Source organism: Netta rufina, assembly GCF_964035555.1.
Source record: "Netta rufina genome assembly, chromosome: 1".
NCBI classification, from domain to species: Eukaryota; Metazoa; Chordata; class Aves; order Anseriformes; family Anatidae; genus Netta; species Netta rufina.
This window is the reverse complement of record NC_140123.1, coordinates 117,973,340-117,998,658: the sequence shown is the minus strand read 5'-3', so window position 1 is coordinate 117,998,658 and position 25,319 is coordinate 117,973,340. Positions and strand designations below refer to the sequence as shown.

Sequence of the window (25,319 nt, the reverse complement as noted above, 5' to 3'; positions counted from 1 at the left end):
TAAAGTATAACATGAATCATTTTGATGTTTTTTTTTTTTTGTGTGTAAATTGCTACGTTATCATAGCATTGAAGTATATAGTGTTCTGCAGTAACATTTCATGTTGAAAAAGAAAACAACTGCAACATAAAAGGATGTGTATGTCCACCTGAACTCTTGAAACCAAAAGGGCAGCTCTGAATCCTTGCCCTATATTCAGTTCCTTAGAGGGATTCCAGGGCAGATGTAATCCTGTCTTCAGAGACTGTGACAGCATCTTGAATCTGGACATGTTTATTGGCATAAAACACCCTTCTTTTTCCTGTGTCACCTCGACATGCAATACCGGTTTTAGTAATTTGTGAGAGGAGGGCGGATACAAACTAATGATGAGTTAAACACTCATACTGACTGTTTTGTTTTCCTGGACAGAAACCAGAAATTTGCCACTACGCAATGCAATTGAAAGAAAACCTTTTTGTGTAGTTATTGAAAGATGTCATTGTCGGCTTTCATCAGTGAGCGCAAGAAGTTTGATAGCAACAGTTTTGATTTAAAAATGAGAAAAGTCTGTCAGACCTTGCTCGTTAAGTACTTCTTTTTAGCTTTTTAGCATGTTCTCAAAATTAATTTTAGTTAATTCCTGGCAGTATTGTATTTGATGCTGGAAGGCTGTTATCAATAGAGAGCAGTCTTTATTACTTTCAATTCAATATAGCTCTTGGTGAGGCTTTCTTTCCAGTAAAGAGGACCATAAACGAAATGTAGGAATCAGAGTAACTAGGTTATAGGAAGTGTATTTCTGAGGGGGGAAAAAAGCATTAAAATAAATTAATCCACTCTGCTACTGACATTGATACCTGCAGTGAGTCCTTGTAGTTGTGACGACAGCATTGCTATATGTGTGCCTGTCTTTCTCTTTCCGTGTATTTTTGATATTCGTAGCAGGCAAACTTGCGGGCTGAATGCGTTTGATATTCTAGGACAAAACAGATTTATAGAAACTGAAGCTGATGATGGTCCTCCTGGCGAAATGGCATTGTATAAAATATATATATATATATATATATCTCAAATTTTGTAAAAGTTCTTCCAATAGTAGCCTTGCTTCTGATTTAAGGATAGATGGGTGAAGATGTGTAGCAAATGCATGCCTAAATACTACTGCTTACACTGGAAACAGCGGTGGCCTGCTAGATAGTGTGTCACTAGCAGCTACAGTGAGCCTGTGACCTGCAGAATGTGGGAGTGAATAGTCAAAGAATCTTTTCAAGTGTCGGGGCATCGGATGAGTGGTCTGTACATGGGAAGCAGGTTTATCCCTCTTTTAGTCCCATCAGTAATATCTCTAATGGCAGGTGTGTGGTAGTATATTCAGCATATATGGAAAAAAGACTATCATCTTATTCTGGTGTGATAAGTTCATTCTAGGTGATGAATTTGGTACATGTAGAAAACACCTGTTGTGTTGTGAAAACAATAAATTATTATTAGAAGTGTGCCCATCACAGGCTTTGTGCTTTTGAAGTATTTTCTTCCAAAAATGTGTTTTGACTTGGAAGAAACACATCAAAGGGATCTGTATTTTCTAATAGCAAATGAGCATTACCCTGCTGGGCAGCTAAACTCCACCACAACTGCTTTCTTACTCCCTCTCCTCAAAGAGAAGGAGAAAATATGATGGAAAAGGGCTCAGGGGTTGACATAATGACAGAGAAATGGCTCACCAATTACTGTCACAGGCAAAACGGACTCAATGTGGAGAGATTAATATAATTTATGGCCTATGGCCAGCATATCAGAACAGTGAGAATCTGAAAGCAAACTAAAACCACTTTCTTCCCCATTCACCCTCTTCTAAATCTTTCCCCCAAGCAGCAGAGAGGAATGGGGAATGGGGGCTGTGATCAGTCCCTAACGCTTCATCTCTGCCGTTTCCTCACGGTCACTCCCTGTCCCTGCTCCACGTGGGGTCCCTCCCATGGGATGCCATCCTTCCCAAACTGATCCTAAGGGCAGCAGCTCTTCAGGAACTGCTCCCACACGGCTCTGTACCACGGGGTCCACCCGTCCCCCAGGAGCAAACTGCTGCAGCACGGGTCCCCCATGGGCGGCAGCTCCCCCCAGACCCCCTGCTCCTGTGTGGGCTCCTCTCCACGGGCTGCAGCGTGGAGATCTGCTCCATGTGGGACCCATGGGCTGCAGGGGGACAGCCTGCTCCACCAGGGGCCTCTCCACAGGCCGCAGGGGAACCACTGCTGTCTGCCTGGAGCACCTTCTGCCTTCCTGCTGCGCTCACCTGGGGGGCCACAGGGCGGTTCTCACCCCTCTCCCAGCTGCTGTTGCCCAGCAGTTCTTTCCCTTCTTTCCCTTCCTTAACTCTGCTCTCTCAGAGGCCCAACAAGTGTCACTCTGGCCAGCAGCAGGTCCCTTTTGGAGCTGGTTGGAGCTGGCTCTGATCTGACATGGGGCAGCTGCTGGGCTCTACTTACAGAGGCCACCCTTGCAGCCCCCCAGTACCAAACCCTTTCCACATAAACCCCAAGCATAGAAGTAATGGACTTTAGCAGGTACATTCCAAGCATTGTCATCTACTGAATGATTATAGATTTCTTAATACAATGTGTTTTTTTTTTCTGTGTATTTGTGGTTTCTTGAAACTCCTACTGTCTTTTCCCTGCTATTCACACCCCCACAATTACTTAATCCCTTCATTAGTATTTGTAAGTGGTTATTACCAAGCACTTCATGGCTGTATATAAATGAAGTAAACAACACTTAAAAAAAAGGCTGAAACTGAAGACCTAGCAGTTGATCAATTTTTGTTGCCTCTGACTCTCTCTCTCACATCATAAGTGCTTTAACTAAAAACAAAAACAAAAAAAAAAAAAAAAAAAAAAAAACAAAAAAACCCCACACACTTCTGAATATTTGTTTAGGTTGCTGACCACTGGCTTGAATTTCAGAGATCCTTCTGTAGTATGGAAATTTACTCCAGATATACTACTAGCAATATTGTGAGTTACAGCATTTGAAGTAACATGTCTTGAGAGAATTATATCTTTCGGGCCACAGCTGAGGTGTAGGCTGGGATTATACTCATCTTAACCAAAGCTTGAATAGCTTCTAGGAACGTGGCAGTGGAGCCATGGTAGAGCATAAAATTAGGACATTCGGGCTGGGGATAGTTTGCCTATAAAGAGAAGTACTACATTCTTTCCAAAGTAACTGTAGGAAGATTTGTCTATGTAAACAGAAAGCTTCCTAGCTGGTATTCATTAAAGAGAAGGATCCAGACTGCCAGCAGTTTGCTGGAACATTTATAGCACAACACTGAGTGAAATAAGCTAAAACACAGCCGGTGGACATGTGTTAAAGTATCAAAATCATTTTCACAATACTTTGCCAGATAGCCTGAATAGAATTTTTATTAGAAAAGTATTCCTCATAGCCTCTGAACAGTCTAGGGAGTTGACAACGAAAAAGAATAGCTAATTGAATCATAATAGAATGATACTTTCTTTTTCTTTCTTTTTCCTGCTGTTGCTTCATTTAGCTCAATGTGTTAATGTACCACACCTTAATGTGAGAGATGAGCATATAAGTTTCTTGCTTTTTAACATGAAATAGTAAAGTCACAGGGTATTGCTAATGGCAATACTTATGAAGACTTTGCAAATGGTAAGGTATTATCAAGCAACTAGAGGAAGCACACATTTGCATTTAGCATGTTGAAGGTAATCTAGATGTTAGAACATCCCAGAGTTCATTAGGTTCTGCAGAATGCTAAGTCTTTTTGTCTAAATGTCCTGGAAATCCTTGATTTGTATTAAGGATGAACTGATCTGGTTGTTTAATTTTTCAGGTGCTAATTGTTACATACACCATCAGGCAGTGGGATAGGTGATAGATGTGCAAGTGTGCTTGTGTATTTTTACCCCTGGTTTCTGTATCAGGAATCGGCTATTTTCCTGTGCATTCTGTAGTTCTATAATAATTTGGCTTTGGGATTTTATTTTGAGAACTAAAATAGAAAATTAGGCAAGTCAGTCTTTTTGTAAACTTCTTTTGTAAACTTTTTTCTTTCAACCAAATTAGTAAAAATTACTTGAAGAAAATGGACTGTTAGTTGTGCCCCAGTGTATGTTGAAAATATGGTTTAAAGTGCTGGAAAAGAAACTGGCTGATAATTGGAAGGAAAGTGTTTACTCTTTAACCTTATAAATACTTTGAGAAGTCTTAAGTGGTGCTGGCTGGTTGGTTGTTGTCAAGTATATGCGTATGTTCTTTTAGGATTGAGGGTTTAATCTGCTTATCAAAAAGGGTGGTACTTAGAAAATTAGAATTTTGTGTGTTGAGCTTTCAAGAGACTGAACTCAAGAGGATTTATAACAAGGAACCTCAGTTCATTGTGGTTATATGCAAATTAAAGAAGGAGACTGAGCTTTTTCTGTGGGTATTTGGAATTGTCTATGCAGTACAGAGCACCTGGGGTAATGGAAAGTTGCACTGATAACGCTTCACAATGTTCTGCCACGTGTATAAGGACATGTTGTTCACAGGGAATGAATCTTTATACTTGACTATCTGTCCTGAATAAGCAGTCCTGTTCTGTGTTTTGCTGTGGCTCTTAACCTCCTGGGTGTGTTCAATTCCTCAGGTATATGACACAGCGTCATTCTTAAGGCATGTGTCAGAGCTAACAGAGAGCAGTTAAGAGACACAGTAAGGGAGAAGTTCTGCCTAAGGGACCTATATATCTCTGCCGTTGCTATTTTTCCAGTGAACCCGGTGTTTTGACACTGCTCTGCTCCATCATATTGAAATTCCTCAAATCATCAACTGTGGTTCTCTCATTACTGACAGCATGGAACAGTCCGCAGAAGCTATCAGATTGTAAAGTAGCAATTTCTGAATGCATACCTTCTTATCTGTAATGCATAGTAACATCTGCCATCTTACTACGGCAACTAAAGTATCATTAATCCTTGACTGTCTTGTGAATTTGTGCCTTTCTCTACTTTCTACACTGTTGCTTGTATATGTTTTATTTCAGTCTTATGCACACATTCACGCTTATAATTAACTGTACAGTTAAACCTGAGTTTGATTGAAAGGTCCTTTCCCATTTCTGGGAAAGGTGGAATTCAAAACTCAATGTTCCAAAATCTTTGAAAGGAGTTTTCCATTTCCTAGGTTTATTAATACGTTAATAATGCATTTAAAAGACCTTTGCCATCTAATTTATGTGTAGTGTTTGCTTTGAGCACACTGTGTGTATGTGAGTGAAAGTTTGCTGTCTCTCTCTTACCTTGTAAACTAACACTAAATTTGCATTTTTATGATGCCTTTTGCAACATTGTCACTTCATGAAAATAAAAATCTGAGCTGAACTTATTTTCTCCCCTATGGAAACTGAATGGAATTAGAAGTTGAACAAGCAGCCTTAAAAATAAAGGAGTAAACGCGATCTTGCAAATATACATATATATATATATATATATATAAAATTTATTTTTTTTTTTGCCAGTAACTGGGAAATTGTCTTTTTGCCTGATAGTAGCCCCTGGTCTATATCAATTGAATAGATAAAGATTTAAAAATATTGTGTAATTATTTTTTTTAAATAAACCCTGTACATATCATTATTGTAGGGAAAAAGATCTTGCAGAAGCTCTGGAAGAAGGAGGCTGTGATCTTGAAACTGTGAGAAATATCATTCAAGGAAGGCGATTGCCTGATGATCTGAGGGCCAAAGTCTGGAAGGTAAATATGAGCTTAAATCAAAAACTAGAAAATACCTGAGGTGGTGTTTGATTTGAGGTGAATGATTTAATTATCAGGCATCTCCATGGGAAAGCCAACTTGTTCATGTCATATTGTTTTAATATGCAAGTATGTTGATTAAGTTTTAGAGCGTTTGTTCTTTAGTGAGCTCAGTAACTGAGTAACTAATAAAGGAAAACACTGAAATGTGTTTTTTATTTTTGTTTTCAGATTGCACTTAATGTTGTAGGAAAGGGGGACAGCCTGGCATCATGGGATGGCTGTTTAGATCTGCCAGAACAGAGTGTAATTCATAAGGATTGCCAAGAGCTAATTGGTAAGTTCCGTTACATTTAGATCACCTTTGTGAAAACTTCTGTACTCTCAGTTGTCTTAGGGCTTTGTTATTTGAATTAAATAACCTGAATGATGTTTACGTTTTGGAGGAAGATGAGAGAGCACAGAAAATTAGCAAGAAATCATAAGGAAAGAGTATCTTATCTACTCCAACACTGAAATGGATGATGTCATGGAATTTTAAAGTATTAACTTGTAAGTGATAGCTTGCATGGACAGAGTCCAATGCAAAGAAAGCTCCAGGAGTTTGAAAAAAAATGATGTTTTTTCCAAGTTCTGTCTTCTAAACATATGATTCTTTTTATGGTATTCTTCAAGTTTTTAATTGTCCAATGTCCAGTATTTAATCTGAAAAGCTGGTGTAGCACAAAAATGCGTATGACCTCTAAAAGAAACATACTGAACATTTTGGACTTAATAAGCCATTTTTTAGAAAGAGGTATTTTTTAGTAGCATTTTCAGCAGAAATGAAAGGTTGATTTTGTGAAAGCAGGGTACTGCCAACACATTGGAAATAGTACTCCAGCATGCTGTAAGGAGCTGCCTCAGGATCTGGTTGGAAGTTTATCACAAAAGTGGCCAAATCCCTGATACCTTGCAACAGTGGTAGTATCAATGATTAAGCGATGGAGGCAGTGGTGACTCATTAGTAAGGATACTTTGTCCTATGGTATCAATTAGAGAATCTTCCATTTTATTATCTGCCATGTTTTTAATTTATTGTTGCAGAATTGAAAGTTAAGGCAGAGAATGAAGTTCCTGCACGCATACGTGCAAGCATGCATACGTACAAACATACCACTTTGAATATACAGTTGTACTTTGCTTAGCTCTAAAATCTAGTACAACTTATTTTCCTTCCCTGCCTGTCATATAAGGGAAAGAGAAAAAAAGATTTCCCTTTGTGTCAAATTATACCATTTCTTCAGAAAAATGGTAAAACACGACAATTACTATTCGTACTGTGTAAAGCTAGTCACTTCAATCTCTCCATGCCATTATTTCTCCTTATTCCCCTCTTTATTGCCATATTTTTTCTAATATATGTTAGTTTAGCGATAGTACAAGTGACATAATCTGGATCAGAACATACGTTTCTAAATTATATAATTCATAAGTTTATTTAATAGTTGATTTTTCATAAAAATCGAAATATATGTGTTTAGTATTAAAATGAAAATTATATGAACTTACACAAAAGTCTGGTTTCACTGCAGTCCATATAATATATGCACATATATTTATATTGCAAGTAAGCTACAATCCATTTATCATCAGAAGCAATTCCTTCATATGAAAGAAAGCGTAATTTGCAGTACAGTGTTGACATATTTCAGATGTCTTAGATTCAGTGCCTCAAGTGAGGTGGATGCCAGTACTTTTTCTGAAGCATTGCCAGCATTTTAAGTAAGAGCCTATGTAGAACGACGCTTTGTAAGTAATGAAAGCTGAAGCTTTGTGTATGTATCCAACTCAAAAATCATGGTATTTAAGAAGCGTTTGGCTTGCTACTTCAATTATGGAACTGCTTCTGTACCAAATTGTTGTGCAAGTTTTCATCCAAATGCAACTTAACACAAGTCATGGATTTAGAATTAATCTGTCAGTAAACAGGGAACATCTTAATCCTTTCCAGTACTTTACAAAATTTGTAAGAATTTAAAACAATGTGCTACACTATATAAAATATTATATGCTCATAGTTACTGATCAGCAGGAGTGCTAAATCTAATTTAAAATTTATTTGTAAGCAAGCAAATAGTTTCTTCTTATACTAGCAAACCAAATTTAAAGTCTTAAGAAAATAACTTAAAAATAGTTATTGAAATGTGACAAATGTAAATGCTGAAATTTAAGACTATAAGCTTTGTTAATTTCAAGCTGCTGATTTTAGTGAATTTGCGTGTCAGTGGGCTTATGAGGAATTGAAAGGTATGCATTGTGGGATGATCTCTGTTGAAATTCAGATGAATTTGTTGTGGAGTTGCGTGTAAGTTGTTTGCTGAGCACATCAAACAGGAGTTGAAGAATTAAAAGAATTTTACCTTTGTTTCATGTAGATTCTGGAAAGTCTAAACTTCTCCCATCCTGCTTTATTGTGATATTAAATGCTTTAATCTACTGAGGTTAAAAAATCACTCATATTTTGATGCCTTTTGGGATGCCTTTCTATGAACATTCAATCCATGGTGCTGGATTTTTTGTTGGTTGATGTTCTATTGTGTTTTGTTTTGTTTTGTTTTCCCCAAGTGCATGGAACTCTGTGTCGGTACAATTGTCCTCTGAATTAATCTTACTCACTTTCTTTGGGAAGCTGTTAAGATGGTTTATATTTCTATGTTTTTTTGCAGACCGGTTGTCAGTGCCAGAAGACGAGAAGTCAGTACTGCTTTTGGATATTGAGTCTGTTATTACTTTTTACTGTAAATCACGCAATGTTAAATACAATTCTTGCCTTGGCTGGATACATCTCCTCAAACCTCTGGTGCTCCTTCGATTACCGCGCAGTGATTTGTACAACTGCTTTTATGCTATCATGAATAAATTCATTCCAAGGTAAAACTCCTCCTTCCGCCTGTGTGCTGTTTTTAATGGCATTAAAAGTATTTTGTGAATGGATGTGTAGGTTAGTATAGGCTAGAGTAGCACTGATTATAGGAAGGTTGTCAGATTCCTTCATATGATGATAAATCAAACCATTTTTCAATCTGTTGGTTATAAGTCCAGCAAATAATTCAGAAGTTTTAGGATGTCAAGAGTTATTGTGTGACTGATGTAGATTTAATACACATCTTAAAGAAGAACAGTCATTTCATACAAAATCAAAAACAATTGTTTAATATCAGTCCTGCTTATGTATTAATGTGAAAACAATTTTTCATTCCTTTTTCTTTCTTTGCATTTTTAATATCTAAAATGCTTCTATACCTGTTGCTTCAAAGTACTTCATAAATGCTAAGTTTCTGAAAATCCCTTTAGAGGAAGTAGTTGGTATTTTACATGTATTTCAGTGAGTTGTGGACGCACCTTATTTTTAAGAAATGTTAGATTTTTTTTTTTTTTTTTAATGAAAAGAAATTGGAGCATTTCATGCTGTTCTATAGGCATTCTTGGTAAAAATTTCATTTATGTCAGAGTGTCCCTGTGACACACTAGTGGGACGACTAGAGTGCACCTCACAATTAAGACTTTGTGAAATAATATACAGACAGTCTGTAATTAAAGATTTTAGCCTAATTTACTGGAGTGGAGGCTCTGGCCCAGCTACTGGGTACCTGGGCATAGTATGAAATGTGCACGTTTGGTGTTGTGACAGGAAATGTTTGTCAGCCCTGGCACATGACTCAAACTGTGTTCATACTGTTAGTTATTTTCTAATTTAAAAACTATTGTGCACTGTGAACTGTTGTTGTTTTTTTTTCTTTTGTTTTTTCCCAACTGGGGATGCTATTAAGAGTTGATTACAATGGTAGGTACCAGAAGGAAAAAAAATTACTGAGCAAAACAGTTGAGGAAAATGTCTTAGCAGTGTTGCTCCGCTATCAGTAGAAATGTCAGAAGTTATTTTTGGATATATATCTCTTCCTGATGTTAATAAGTAGTAAAGAATTACAGACGGATCTGAATAATTTACCATATTAACCATTCAAACAAAAAGTAATCTGCAACTCTAGAATCTTATGCTAAATTTAGTACTAGAACATTATTCTTCTTTTTGTCCTTTTTGTCCTGTTAATTTAATGGGAAGCCAGAGTTCATGTGATAATCTCAAGAAGAATCTCCACATAATTTGCTGTGAATATTTCCCATTCACCCATATAGGCTTACCGTTGTTTAAGAAAGTTAGGTTGATAACTGTGTTTGGAAATTGGTGTGTCAAATTTCACATAAGCTTAAGTTTTTAAGCACTTGAGATTTGTTCTTAATGTGTTACAAACAGCTGTTTATTTGCTTTAAATACTCCTTTATTTCCTGCTTGATGAATTGACCTTTAATTATTACTCACATGTGAAATGACTGTCTTTTAAAATTCTTTTGGCTCTTCAGAATTGTTTTTTAATTCTTATTGAATTAACAACATTGATACTATACTAGCCTTATTTTGATATTTAGATCTTTTCAATACTGCTAGGACTTGATAAAGTATGTAATACAGAAGTATTTAATTCTTTCTGCTGCCTTTTCAATATTGTGGGGGGTTTGTTGTTTGTAGGTGTTTTGTTTTCATTTCATTTTTCTGTTATGAGGCATGCTGGTTTCAAGATTAGTCCCTGTGATTTAAAAGGACTATGTTGGAAATTACATTATCCCTACAAAAAATTGTTACTTTAAGTCTGAGAACTGAAATTTTATTGGGGGATTTCATGATTATTTTCACTGCTGCCTTTCAGGGATTGTTTTCTGAAGGGAAGACCATTCCATCTATTTAGGCTGCTTCTTCAGTACCATGAGCCTGAACTCTGCTCCTTTCTTGATACCAAGAAGATGACACCAGACTCATATGCGCTCAACTGGGTAATAAAGTGAAAGTAGGGACACATAATGAAAAATAAATTCCTCTTAAATTGAAGTACACATTCCAGTTTAGGGAAGAGTAGTACAAGAGATTAAAACTGCATAAATTGAAATAAATCATTTATATTAATATAGTGGAGGCTTTCTTGTCTTCAGTTTCATAATGTAAGGTAGAAGATCTTGTAAATATCACATTTGTATTGTACTAGATTTTAATTGAGCCATTCGTGTTAGGAACTACTTCGAATAAGTAGGAATGCAACTGACATACTCAAAATAGTAAGCAGCCATAATGTTTGACATTAGTTTTTATAGTGGGCTGTTATATGGTTGTAGATGTGAAGAAACATCAGCCTAACTGGTCTTTCAAAATCAGCTTACTGTTTTAAGAATGCCCATTGCATTAGGTATAGCACTGTACTAGGTAGTTAACTGTAGCATAGAGCCGTCATACCTTTTAAAGTTTAGGCATATATATATATACACATATATATACATATTTTGCAGCTCTTCAAGAATTTCTCTTTTCCTTCTCCTTTAAATTTCAAAACTGCCTTGGGTAGGAGGAGATGCTTAGTAAGATGCTTACCTCAAGGAGGTATTTTTGTTGTTGTTGTTGTTGTTTTTTTTTAAAAAAAAAGGTTTGTGTAGCAGGACTACAACATAAAGCAGCCAAATTGTCATGTTTCAGTCAGTACTACTTAGTACATATACAAAATCATGTGTAGTATTAGACCATACAAAATCATGTTATAGTACTTACAGAACAGGCTTAAAGGAAAAGATAGTGAATGAGTAAGGAAGACTTTATAATTACCTCATGATCTCTTCTAGATTCTTCTTTCTTACTCACTGGCTATGAAATTTTTATTATTATTATTTTTTTTTTTTGGAACTCCGTTTGCTATCAGTTAAGGATATATGACTAAAACAAATTGCTGAACTACAAGTTTTGATTTTTGTTTTTGTTTAAAAAGATTTTTTTTTTTGGGCTGCTACCAATTTTAATATTTAAATGCAGGAAGAGTTTCCATATTCTCGAAATCTGCCTTTTGTCAGTCATCAGTCTTTAGAAAAGGAATTGGGTCTTTTTTCCTATGGAGTGTACCTATTTTTATATATTTTTCCTTAGTAAATACAAACTTCTTTCAGAGTCTTTATTAAAAGATTAGTGATTTATTAGGTAAAGAAATCTTCTGAAAGGAGGTAGGGAAATAAATTGATGTTGCCGACCTGAATGTCAAGCCCTTTGGCATACAAGGTTAGAGACCAATCTGAAACCTCACTTTATATTTTAAGATTACATTAAAATTCATTGTTGTTTCATCTATAAACAAATTTACTTTTTATAGAAATTCTTCTAATGTGTAGAAATGCATCAGCAATATTCAGAGACTTGTCGTCTCATTGTTCAGGGACATACTGTCTTCAGTAGTGTTCGGTGCAGAGCTGGAAAAATCTTCTTACCTTTTATTACAAAAGTATACCAAAAAGCATTGAAATATTCCCTGATGGTGTTTTAAAACAGCTGAGCTTTTGAAAGCTGTAACTTTGTTGATATAAATTTAAATGCAATAGAAAGCTCAGTAACTCCCCAGTGAAGCCAGCTGGTATGCATTTGAATTAGGTGCGATTCAAACTTTTATACAGGGTGTATGAAAGGACCTTCCTAGCGTTTCTTTTATCCACTTTGAACATCACTATCAGAGAAGGTGTATTTTTAAAAGGAAACATGAGAACAGGTAAACAGTTTGTTAAATGGTAATGGCAATTTTCCGTTGCTTGCAAGTGTTCAATTAATGAGCCGTAACTAATCATAATAAAATACAAAGTAAGTAACATTGTCAAATTAATGTGCAACAATATTCAAGTAGCTTGGTTCTACTGTGAAAATGAGAGAATGCTGTTTACGGTAGCCTTTTATTCTTGTTTGCTAATCTAGTTGAGTAAATGTATTCTATTATTGTCTTGTAAATGATCTGGCATAATACAATTAGTATTGAGGAGTGGCTGTGAGCTAAGAGGCGTTCCAGCCCAATTGTTGTATTTCTGGTTGAATTTGCTGGGCGTACAATGTACAGCTCAGTTTGCTTTTACACTAGGAGGATTTATCCACAGAAAAGCCTGAATCATTACTGCATGTTTCCCTAAATACTGTGAGGGAACAGCATTCCTTTAATATGTGCTACAAATTTATATTTTAACATGTTTTTGTTGGTTTTATTATATTTTAGCTAGCTTGTATCTCTTAGAAATGCTGTTCTGATAAGATTATTCCTTGTTACAGCTTTTTTTTTTTTCTGCTGACAATATTTTCTAAATTTTTAGCTTGGGAGCCTTTTCTCATATTACTGTTCAGCTGAAGTCACTCAGGCAATATGGGACGGTTATCTACAACAAGCAGATCCATTCTTTATCTACTTCTTAATGTTAATCATCCTTGTGAATGCAAAGTAAGTATATTGTTAATTCATTGAGATTTCCTCTGTTGACACAGTTTTAATCTGCTTGTATTTTATTTTGGTTTTGCTATCTTAATCATTCCCTGTGACTTTACTGTTTTCAGAGACGTTATCTTAGCGCAAGAATCAGACAAAGAAGAAATGATAAGTAAGTACTTATACGTCTTCTAGTAAAATATTCATCATATAATATAGTCCTCATTGTTTATTATGTTTATTACTGAATAATTGAATTGTCATTTAATTATTTACTGTGATTTTCTCATCAATACATCCCCTTACTATTTCCTTTTTTGTTGTTCTTGTGCTGTGTCACATCTGCCCTGTCCTCTTTTCTTGTATTTCCTTCTAGCACTTCCATGCCTAGTTTTGTACTCAGTTGAAACAATTACCATGTTTTCAAGCTCAAAGCAGTAGCTTTCATATCTTTCTTTAAATATACTGCACTTGTTACATTTTCCAAATTATTATCTTTGTATGAACTTGATTGAGGCTTAATTCATTGCTCTGATCATAGAATCATAGGATAGTTTTGGTTGGAAATGAGTTCAAAAATTACCTATTTACAACCCCCCTGCCATGGGCAGGGACACCTCCCACTAAACCAGGTTGACCAAAGCCCCACCCAGCCTGACCTTGAGCACTTAGAGGGATGGAGCATGCTTTGACATCCTGTTCCAGTGCCTCATCACTCTCATAGTGTAGAATTTCTTCCTTATATCCAATGTAAATCTACCCTCTTTCAGTTAAGAACCATTACCCCCTTGTCCTGTTATTACAGGTCCTTGTATAAAGCCTCTCTCCATCTTTTTTATAAGCCCCCTATTTTCACTACCTTGTTTGTTTTTTTTTTTCTTTTTTTTTTTTTTTTTTACACAGTATGACATGATATAATTAATAAACTAACTACTGATAGCCAAAAATAATGTTGCTTAGGGCTTGCTTTGTTGCTGTATACTCCAGAACTACACCTTTGTACTATCCTGGACATACAACTGTGCAACTGATAAGTACTCTGTTTTAGAGGGTTTTTTTAGTGAGCCCATTTTACAGAAGGCAGCTGATTTAACATTACAACTGAAAACTAAAACTGTGCAGAGGTAGGAATGTGGTAAAAAAGAATTCTGCATCAAAGGCTTGAATTTCTGGCAAATAGCACAGGTTTCTGTTGCATAAGGATTATTTCCTTTATGTTCTGCTGCTATCTAGAGAATAAGTTGGCATTCAAGTTTAGTCAACAAAACAAATTATGTTAAGCTTTACTTAAAAAAAAAAAAAAAAGATTAAGTTACAATATGATACACTACTTCTTTGCTGTGTTTGAAATAATGATGCACTTACGTCATTTGTGTATATCAGAGTTCCTAGAAACTTCACCAGCCAATCTGGAGCTAGAGGATATAGAGGATCTCTTCTCTTTGGCACAATATTACTGTAGTAAAACTCCGGCTTCTTTCAGAAAGGTAATAACAAAGTAATTTTGAAATTCTCCTCTTTTTAGTGACTTTAAGCCCGTGCTGACAGTAAATTCAGTGACTATTTAATTGTGATGTTTTAAATATCTTTTTCATATTATTATTCTCGTGACATTTGTTTGGGATCTTTGAATTATAAGCCCACGTGAAACTTGTTAGCAAGAAGCTTCCCTGCAGTATTGATTTTTTCATGACTGATGACCTTGTTTTTCAAACCAGATTCTTGTAAGAACTGATAAAGCAAAAATGCCACACTGACACAATTGTTCTGTAGTAGGCTGCACAGTACTTGTAACAGCAAACAGAAAGAAAGTCACTTACATGAAGTAAAGCTGTCATCATCACAGGTTCTGTTCTTGCAGTCCTTACTTAAGAAATCCTTGGTGAATTCATGGAATAGATTTGATGACTGTGGACAAAACACGTGTGTATTAGGCTTAGTGTTTTTGACATTGATAATATATTTTTACTTCATGCCTTCAAGTTTAAAGACAATGGCTTCAATTAACTTTTTTTTTTTTTTTTTTTTTGCCTTATTAGGACAATCACAGTCTTTTTGGCAGCAGCTTACTGGGCCTCAAAGATGATGACACAGACTTGAGCCAGGCTCTCTGTCTAGCAGTTTCTGTGTCTGAGATTCTTCAAGCAAATCAGCAGCAAGGGGTCAGTATAATGAATTACTTTTCTCTAACCTTCTAGAAAAATAAAATAATCTCTGAGTTCTTCATGTATCAAAAACACATCTAAGTGCCAACAACACAGATAAATATTATCAGGGAAGAGTGTTCTTGTATTGAAGTTGTCTCTCTTGTAAATGATCTGTTGACTGCAGTACCTCTGTACTGTAGCAACTTGAGCTACAGCAAAAGGGAACTTAATACAGCTCATTTAGGCCTTACGGGTGGGAGCTTGAAGAAATATCTCACTGATTTGAATTCCTTTCCAGATGTAGCTATTACAGAGGAAAATTTAAAACCCACTTCTCTGTACCTTTGAGAAAAATGCCATTATGAAGTATCGACCTTTTGTCAATGAACAGTTTAGAAAAACAAATGAAAAATGGTTTCAAACTATTTCTGTGGTAGTTCATTGCAGATATGCTTAGATGCAAGGACTTCATTTACAGTTTTTAAGACCAATATATGAATAATACTGTAGCTAGATTACAGTGTTTCTTGTTGACTACTGGTTTTCCGTAGTAGTATCTAGGCTCCAGCTCCTCATGTGTATTTCTTTACCTAGTCCAGTTAAGCATGAGTTTATACCCTGTTTAAGTTAGTGGGATATAAACATAACCTTCTGTGTTGTGCTGAGTAGTATTGGACTGTTAGATTGGGACTTCAAAGCTGTCTCTTCTTGTATTGTTGACGCATACTCTCGTACCCACTATTTCTTATCAGTAGAGGTGAAATAATTGCAGTATGTACTGCACCTGGTGATACTTTCTGATTTGTAAGTTAATGTATTAATGGGAAATGATTATTAAAACACTGTTGGTGACCTGCTAACAGTAGTATGGAATACTCAAAATACGATTTGCTGATAGCTGTTAGGCCCTCTGAGGGGTTCCTGTACCATTGGAAATACTACTAAAATATAGTTGAGTTATGTGCTTTCATATCACTAATTACATGATTTTAAAATTTGGGGCAAAATCTTTCTCTTTCAGGAAGGAGTAAGATTCTTCGTAGTGGATTGTCGTCCTGCAGAACAATACAATGCTGGGCACTTATCAACAGCATTTCATTTAGACTCCGATTTGGTTTGTATGCTTTTTATTGTTCTACTGTTTTTTGAGTTAAGTAGAAGGAAAGAGGAATGTCAGTCTTGAAAAAATGACCTGTCCTTACAACTGTGATGATGAGGCTTCAAAAGTTAGCTTTTCTAAAGGCGGTTGGTGGAACCATCATTTTACTGAGAACTTTAATCCTTTCTGACATTAGAATGTGAGATTTCAGACTTCTTGATCTCCAGTTAGAACTGGAAACCCGTAGAAGCTACAGTCTAGACATTGCTTGGAGAAATCATCTTTTATTGGCATTATAGTGGTATGGTTGTAAGGAGCATATATCCTAAAAATGATTTGGATGCTCCTTGGAAATTTTGGCAGTACAGTGTGAGAGAGGAATTGCATTGATCTTGGGACTGAGGTGTACTGTGGACTAATTACTTTATTAAATATTCTGCTCTAGTTTCCATTTGATTTATGAATTCCTAATTGAACATTTAATCATACTTCTACAGTAATTTTTCTCACAAGTTGCCTATCCTTCAGCTGCATACCAGTGTAGTCTTCAATTCTAGATTAACCCTCTTTATTTAATTTCAAATGGTTTATAGGTGCTGCTTGGAATGATTTCTCTGTATATATGTGATAAAAGTTTTTTTGTTTTTCATTTTTTTTAAACTTTCTCAGTTAATAAGCTCAGTCCTGCCCCTTTATCTCTTTAGTTAAAATGCTGTATTATTCAGTATTATTTGTACAAGAATAAATATTTAGTGTTTAGGTTTTTAACCTAGATCAAAAATTATTTAGGAAAAAACCCTGCAGTATGTGGGGGTCCTTCTTCTAGACTTGAATGAACGTTAGATTCAATAAAGTAATAATAATAAACTATTTAATAGTTAGAAAAACTTACTAATATATGAGAAAAAATGAAGTCCTGACAAGTTTTCAGTCTTGTTTATAGGTAGTCTTGGACGGAGAATGCAATGAGATTTAGCCCTTAAGTATTAAAGCAGCAATATTTGGTTCTAGGAAAATTCCAGTTAAAATTCAGGCTAAATTACTGATGGATAGCTTGTGTACTTGTTACTCTATTTCAAAATTTAATCCATGTAAAGGCTGGATAACAGGGACTTTTCCCCCCTCAAATCCAGTTACAGGTCAACATTTCCTCATTAATTCAATTAATTGCCTTCCCCAAAGGAGTAGGCTGAAATTTCAGATGTATTTAGAATGTCTGTGTTCCTTCATCTTTTTTGTGTAGTAGCTCATTGTGTTTTCATGCATAATAAGCCTTCAGGAGACCACAGCCTTAACTCTTTGAGAGTACTAAGGACTCCAGGTACTTCCTTGTACTTCTAATTGTCAGCTTTTTTCCCAAATCTCAATTAAAGCAATGAAAAAACTTTGCAGGGAGACAACAAGAGGAGAACCATACTGGCAACTAGAAATTCTAGTTCCAAAATGACAAAATTTGGAATTGTCATACTTGGACATACGCAAATACAGAAATCAGTCTCTGCCATATTGCCAACTTACTGCAACATTGAAGTTGCAAAGACTTTTTTTCCACCATTATTTGGTATCTGTAAAAATAAGCTATCAAATGTAAGCTATATTTCTTTGTTGGGGAGAGCAGTGAGGAAGAAAAGGACCATTCTTCATGTTCTTTATATAACGTGAGGTCTGATTCAAGCTGTCTGGTGTGTGTACATGTGTGTGTCTGTCTTGTGAAGTGTTGATGTTGCATTTTTTGTGTTAATCAAATTATAACCACTTTCAAAGTTTGTGTCTTTTCATTGTTGTGTTACAGTACTTTAGTGTTAAGCAGATGATTTCGTTTGTGCATTCCACAGATGCTTCAAAACCCATCAGAGTTTGCACAGTCTGTAAAATCACTATTGGAAGCACAAAAACAGTCCATTGAGTCTGGCTCTATAGCTGGTGGGGAACATCTCTGCTTCATGGGAAGTGGCAGGGAAGAAGAAGATATGTATATGAACATGGTGCTAGCGCACTTCTTACAGGTACAACTGAATTGCTGTTGATATTAATAGTTGAAATAAAGTGTCTGAACGTATCAGTGATATTAAATGACAAAATATTTTCCCCTTCAGATCTTAACTGTTTTAATACTACTCTTTTTTTTTTTTTTTTTTTTTAAACAAGCCTGTGTTTCTTTACTGTGCTTGCAAGTCTCAATCCACAGATTTTTACCTCAACCAAAAATGTCTTTTCTGTTGCAGAAAAATAAAGAGTATGTAAGCATTGCCAAAGGAGGATTTATGGGTAAGCCTATTGATAACAACCTTTGTATTAATATTGTCTTAAGAAAACTTGGTATCTTAATATTGTTTGTATTTTTATTAGGCTTTGGCTAGAAAATTCTGACTGGTGAAAATTTAGTACAGGAAGCAGGGGAAATTGCCTCTTCCTTTGAGTTTTCATTCCTGATGTTTAGTCTCTGTGCATTGCAGATCCACATGAAGATGCTGCTTAATTATTGTGTTTTCTTAAGTTGTCAGTTTGTGTTGCTTAAGCAGCTAGTTCCTGGAATCAATCAGTGAGGCTCTACAAACAGTGGAGATGTTTATACCACAATATGATTATAGAAGCAATACTAGTCAATAAGTGCAGTGTCAAAACAGCTATCATTAGGATCAAAGTAGTGGCTTATTTTTGTTTGCTGCTCTATGTTGACTATTTTTTGTCTGGATGTTTGGTGGGGCTTTTTGTTTGTTCATTTTCTTTATTAAAAAAGCTTATGTTAATGCATTTTGATTACTGAAAGAAAAAACAGGGGTGATTATAGCAGTATCTGAATTTATGTGTTTTACTGAAGCATGTGGAGCAAAAATTGTTACATGGTATTTTTGTCAACAGATTAATTCCAGTGTAGTTCTGAACATTTTTAATGGCCTTTTAACAGCCCTCCAGCAGCACTTAGCAGATATCAATGTTGAAGGACCAGAAAGTGGATATGGGCACTGGATTGCTAGTACCTCGGGTTCAAGAAGTAGCATAAACTCCTCTGTTGATGTGAGTAAATTTTGAACTCAAGCGGTGTAGTGGTATCAGAGCCCCAGGTGTACTGAATTTTTTTCTTCTTATTCCTCCTTCTGATCTGTAAAGTTCATTACTTCAAGTCTTGATTGTTCTCAGTTGTGTTTTTTTTTCACTATCTAGTTGTAGGTAATGTAAACATTTTTGAAAGGGAGAGCCTGTAGAGAAGAACTTGCTGTAGTCAGTCATTCACTAGCAGAGTATAAGTAATGGACTAATACAGACTCTTATTGGCTCTTTCTTACTCAGGGAATAAGATACTGTAAAGCTGGCTTACAGTTTCATGGGAAAGCTCAAAATTGGCTCTTTTCTACAGCTGATATGTTGCCTGTAGAACTTGGCTTTTAATTTGGATACAGTTTAGCATGAATATAATTCCTTCCTCTTTAGATTTTCATACTAGAGTGATGATTAATGAGATTTGTTAGCTTGCTCTTTTAGATATTTATTTCAGACCCATGCCATTGATATCATTTGATAGAACTCAAAAAGAATGCTTAATGCTGTCATTAATTTTCTGTTGAAAACCAAAAAGTGCACGTGTAATATTTTGTAGTCTTTTTCAGTTCTTAAAAAATCAGAACCCGTGATGAAATTGCATCGTTTTTTAATGATTAAGCCTGAGAAGTTATTTTTGCAGGGTGATTCTCCTAATGGTTCAAGTGATGGAAAAGGAGTGAAGTCCTTGGTGAATAAAATGACAGTTGCTTTGAAGACTAAGTCTGTGAACGTGAAAGAAAAAGTTATTAGTTTTATTGAAAATACATCCACTCCAGTGGACAGGTGGGTCATTTATATCTCACTGTGGTTAACAGTAAGGAATGACTACCTTTTTCAGGTGGCTATTTTGTAAATGTAAAAATTGTGCTAATTAGAAAAGGAAAAAAAAAAAGTTACCTTCCAGTTTCAGTTTTCATACTTCTTACCCTTCTGTCCCCTCACAATTTTATCATGATATAGGAGATCTACCGTGCTGCCTTAGTAATTGCAAGGCCAATGTAAGCAACCTTTTCTCTTGAATGTTTATCCTAGAATTTGTCACTGCATGGTTAGTTCAAATGATTGTAATGTGTCATTTCTGTGTTTAGTCTAAAAGGCGAGAATAATTTCACTTATGTTTTAGTTCCTTCCCATCTTGACTAAAGGAATGGGTGAATGACAGAAAGATTATGGACAGGTTTTCATTGCTGTTTTCTTTTGGTTGGTTGGTTGCTTTATTTTTTTTACTGCCCGATGTTGTCAAGTTGAGGTTAATTATTTTTTTTGAGGATCTTCTGTTTCAAGTTCTGATGTAAGCTTATGTTTAAACCCCAAATTGGCTTGCTCATTTTTGTTCCTGCAAGTAGGGATGGGAATGAAAATAGTCAAGTATGTTAAAAGACACTTTCAAAGTTGAAGATCTTCATTCCAAATGCTTGCCTTAACTAGATTAAAGAAGAACAGCTTTAATCTGTCAAAGTTTTAATTGAATAGACTGTTTTAGAGTTCTTTCAAATGCATCCTTTGGAGTTGTATGTTACGAAGACATTAGTATTCCAGAATCTTATAGAGCTAGTGTTTGCTTGATAGCAGGACTTGAAATGTGGGTCAAAGTAATAGCAGTCTTTCAGTAGTCTTATGCCTGATCAAAGGAGCAGACTGTTGCTTGTGTGTTAGAAAGTTATACTTTTAATTAGTTCATGCTTAGAGGCAAAAAAAATTTAAATAGCATTTGGTAGGACCTTTTGTCATGTGAAGAATTCAAATGGGGTGTGTAGATAAGCCATACATAGCATTAAAAACTGTGTTTTTAAATTTTTTACAAATTTTTCTACCTCACAGCTATCTGTCATGAAGCGTTCCTTAATTTATTTATAAGCATCCTCCTTGACAAAGATACACTGCCGATATAGAGCATTTCAATTGTTTTTCTAGGTTTTTCCCTTAAACTTTTTTTTTTTTAATTGTTTTGTTCTGTCCTCTGCCCCAATGTCCTATAGAATACCTTTCAATATTCCCTGGCCAGACAGAGCAAGCCTGGAGCGGTAAGCTTGAGAATTAAGCAGTCTGACTAAAACCACCGTTGTCGTATTTAGCATGGCATTGCAATATTTGTAAGCATTGGTTACACTGACAAAATAGCTCAGATATCTACTAAAGCTATTGCTTTTTACAAATACTAGTTAGGGGACTAGAGGAAGAAAAGAATGCTTTGGCAGAGCTTTGTTCTATTAGTTTCTGCTTTGTTACTTCTGGTTTCTTCCTTACAGTTGCTTTCTGTGGAACTATTTTTTTTTCCCTTGTCATTCTTATTTATATTTTTATAAATGACTTGTATTAGTGAAATACAACAGGAACAATTGCTGAACAAATTAAGTTTTTAACAAGAGAGACTGCAGCTACAAAAAGGGCTTGTTACAAATTGTGTATCAAGTGTCATCACAGCTTAAGGGGGTAGACTTACGCTGAAATCCTATCTGTAAATCTGGAATTGCTGTGATTCTTAGCATGCGGTGATAGAATGTGCTGATAGAAACAGAGGTACTCGTTACTGGGAAAAGACAGATGCTGAGGTGATAAGTAAATATGCCCTGCAACTTGCCCTCATCTTGTTGATGTAACAACAGCATTTCACAGAACTGTGGAGTACCCTCACATTTGTGTCAGATATATTATCTCATAAATACTTCAAAAACGAAAAATATGATTTTGAGGGTATATAAAATTATTTTTGATTAATGAAGGACTTCCACAGTTGTGCATGCTTCTACAGTATGCATGCATAATTACTCAGGAACTTTGCTTATCCTTTAAGAACATAATGTTACAGCTTTTTACCCTCAAAAACCAAAAAGTATCAAAGATCAGTGCCATAAGAATTAATGGAGAATTAAACTGCTCTTTGAGGTTTTCAAGGATTTTGATCCACAGCTTTCAAGTAGTTTGTACATACTTAGAAATAATATTTACCCATAAGCATTACAGAATAGAGTTGTCTGAGGCAAACCAACAGTAATGGTAACCAGCATCTATTGGAACTATCCCAATAGCATATTATAATTTAGAAATCCTGAAGATTGTGGAGATTTTTCTACCCATTTTCTTGATCAGTTTTTAGAATGCTCTAAGAAAGTACTAAAATTCCAACCTGAAACACTTTTTGTGACTGTTCAGTAATTAAAAGACACTTAAATTGGTGTTTGTAACCAAGAAGTATATTGAGATTATACGTGAGTTATTTTGCTTTCTGCTTTCACTCATAGAGCTTGTTTTAGTAGGCAGATGCAATAATAACCAACTTTACTCACAGTATTGATCGTTAGACTATTATCTTAAAATTGCAGCTCTGAAAAACCTTTTCCCATTCATTTAGGAGGATCCACTTAGCTTTTATCTCCAATATATTTCATTTTGCAGATTTGTCACTAAAGGGAATTGCATTAAATTTGTAGCAATGTGATGATGGCCTTCCATGCAAACAGGTTTAAGGGAAGTTAATTTCTAGTTTAAGATGTTACCAGTTTTTCATAAAATGGCTTTCTTATTTCTCTTGTCTTAACTAACTTTGTTCTATAAACACCAATAAGATCTTTTCTTAAATCCTTTCTATGTAATTCATTTCCACATTATTCAAATGTGTTTCTTACTAAATTGGTTATGTATTCCTAAAACAAGTCCATATTTACAAAAATCTACATAAAGAAACACTGCCCTCCTGAATTGTCAGTGTCATTGATGCTTATTGTCTTAAACACTAATTCGCATGTTTTTGTATGTTTTTTGGTTTTTTCTTTTTTTTGTAGAATGCATTCTTTTCCTATTAAACATTTCCTTGTTTTGTCTACATTAGTAAATTTTAGCCATAGAAAGTTTAGGTTGCTTTTTTGACTTTCAAATATACATTCAGACCTACGTGTGAGCTGGCATTCATTAATATTACTACTAAGAAAGTTGCATCTCTGACATAGTTCCACAGAGGCACGTAAACAAGTGTGAGAACATACTCAGAACACGAACCCAGGGTTGTGGTTTATAGGAAGTATAAATGCACATTGCAGTAGGGGAAGGCTATCAAAACTGAAATTGAGGAAAGGGACAGGTGTGTTTTGGAGTATTGGTTTTGGGGTTTGGTTTGAACTATTTCATGTTGCCAGTTACGCTAAAATCATTAATTGGTTTTGGGGTTGTTGTTTTGTGTCATCATTCTCCCCACCCCAGAAGATGTGCATTTTGAGGCTTTCTGAACCCTTAGGTATTCTTGGTGTTTTTTTTTTTTGTTTTGTTTTGTTTTGGTTTGTTTTTTTTTTTCAGGCATTTCTCTATACTGAAGGACCAGAACCTTTAACATGGCAGCTGTGACTATCTTCACAGCACTCTGGGCTAGAGCTTTAAAATATCTTAGGAGTTAGCAACTGTTATTGTCAAACATTTAAGATTCATTTCTGTTTGCTTGAGTCATTTAACATTATCTGTAGACGCAGATTTCAATGATTTTTGAGGTCAGTATCTATGCAGAAATCCCAGTGATGCTGAAATTAGCAGCAAGAATTTCTTGAACAAAAATTACAGGATTGGCTTTATACTGGTGAAAGTAATGGACAGGAAGTCAGAATTCACCCTACAATGGATGGTTTATAATGCCCCCACTTTGAAATGCTTAGGGTATTTTATCTTTCCGAGGAGTGACCTATTTACCCGAAAAATGAACTTCTAGATGTTAATTAATAGTCTTAAATTTTTCCTCTATCCCTATCTGGCATTTTCTTTTGTGAGTCTACCTTCCATGTTCAAAAATACTTTAGGCAGAGTTCAGAGTTTTATGTTAGAAACATCATATCATGTGTTAAGTTTTACAGTCTCTAATGTATTTTGTAATTTGGGAAGGTGATCAGAAGTTCTTAAAACAAGTGTTTCTTTTTACTTCATCATAGTACTCAGCCTTGCCAAATAACTGTGGAATACATGCTTTTACTAACCAAACTGCGTGATGTGTCAGTCCGAGCTTCCTTGAAGGCAACTCTATGAAATTCTCCCATCTTTTTCAGTTGCAAGGTGTTGTTCACATTTTGCTATTGTGTTATGATAGGCTTCATACCATCTGTTTGAAAGTTATTTGTCTTCTTCCCTCCCATCCTATGTCCTCTCCTACCCTTTTCATTGCCAACAGACATGTCAGCAGCAGTGACAGAGTAGGAAAACCTTACCGTGGTGTGAAACCAGTATTCAGCATTGGAGATGAAGAAGAATACGATACTGGTACAGTAGATTTTCCTTTTACCTGGATTGACTTATATAGACAAATCTGTTATGTGTGGCTAAATTATAAGAGTGTCTTTTGCATCATTGTCTTAATGTGTGACATTTTTCTAACTATGGATTGTGTTTGTAATGGCGATGCCTAGAACTAACCAAGGAAGAAGTAGTCTCTTCAAATACATATTAGCAAACTAAAGAAAAAAAGTTCTTGTGGTAGGCACCAAGCAGCCAACAGGAAGAAATGGAATCAAGTGGATATAGTTGATTCTTCATGTTCACTCAGTATTTTTGTAGTAAAAGAGGTGTTTTTCTACACGGGTCTTGTAGAGGCAAATATAAAAATGTACCTCTATTGCTCATGACAGTAAGCAGAATGCAAAGGACCTAATTTGACTGATAGATTTCAGGTTGAATCTCTAGTACTGGCAGTTAATATAACCATCTTAATTCCTTCTACAGAAAAAAAAAGTAGTCTTTAGAGGACTTATGTATGCACACCTCTCCAGCATTATACCTCTCCAATGCTAAAAAGTGAAACGTTTTAGCATTGAATCTGTTAAGAATTGATTCATCTCTTGATATACGTGCAGAATGCCACAGAAAAAATGTGCAATTTTTATTTATCTACTTTTGCCTGAAAAATTACAGGCAAAACTGGAACACCACACTTCTCACAAAGATTTTTGAGAGACAAGTGCAAATGCTAGAATGGCAAGGACAGCAAACTGCTGTCCTGTTTTG

At 35.4% G+C, this 25,319-nt stretch overlaps 1 protein-coding gene across 5 annotated transcripts in view; it reads left to right on the top strand.

Moving 5' to 3' along the window:
* Positions 1-25,319, top strand: part of TBC1D23 (TBC1 domain family member 23) — a 31,351-nt gene that overhangs the window by 1,009 nt on the left and 5,023 nt on the right. For all 5 annotated transcript variants that reach the window (XR_014618237.1, XM_084282507.1, XM_084282506.1 and 2 more), the window contains exons 2-16: positions 5,634-5,745; positions 5,977-6,082; positions 8,454-8,658; positions 10,494-10,617; positions 12,946-13,070; positions 13,184-13,227; positions 14,439-14,542; positions 15,095-15,217; positions 16,224-16,316; positions 18,137-18,307; positions 18,527-18,569; positions 19,210-19,319; positions 19,984-20,126; positions 21,323-21,367; positions 24,490-24,578. Coding sequence is in view for 4 of the 5 variants with exons in the window: in XM_084282507.1 (XP_084138633.1) it covers positions 5,634-5,745; positions 5,977-6,082; positions 8,454-8,658; positions 10,494-10,617; positions 12,946-13,070; positions 13,184-13,227; positions 14,439-14,542; positions 15,095-15,217; positions 16,224-16,316; positions 18,137-18,307; positions 18,527-18,569; positions 19,210-19,319; positions 19,984-20,126; positions 21,323-21,367; positions 24,490-24,578 (1,637 nt within the window). In the remaining variant the exon portion in view is untranslated. The remainder of the gene's footprint in view (positions 1-5,633; positions 5,746-5,976; positions 6,083-8,453; positions 8,659-10,493; positions 10,618-12,945; positions 13,071-13,183; positions 13,228-14,438; positions 14,543-15,094; positions 15,218-16,223; positions 16,317-18,136; positions 18,308-18,526; positions 18,570-19,209; positions 19,320-19,983; positions 20,127-21,322; positions 21,368-24,489; positions 24,579-25,319) is intronic.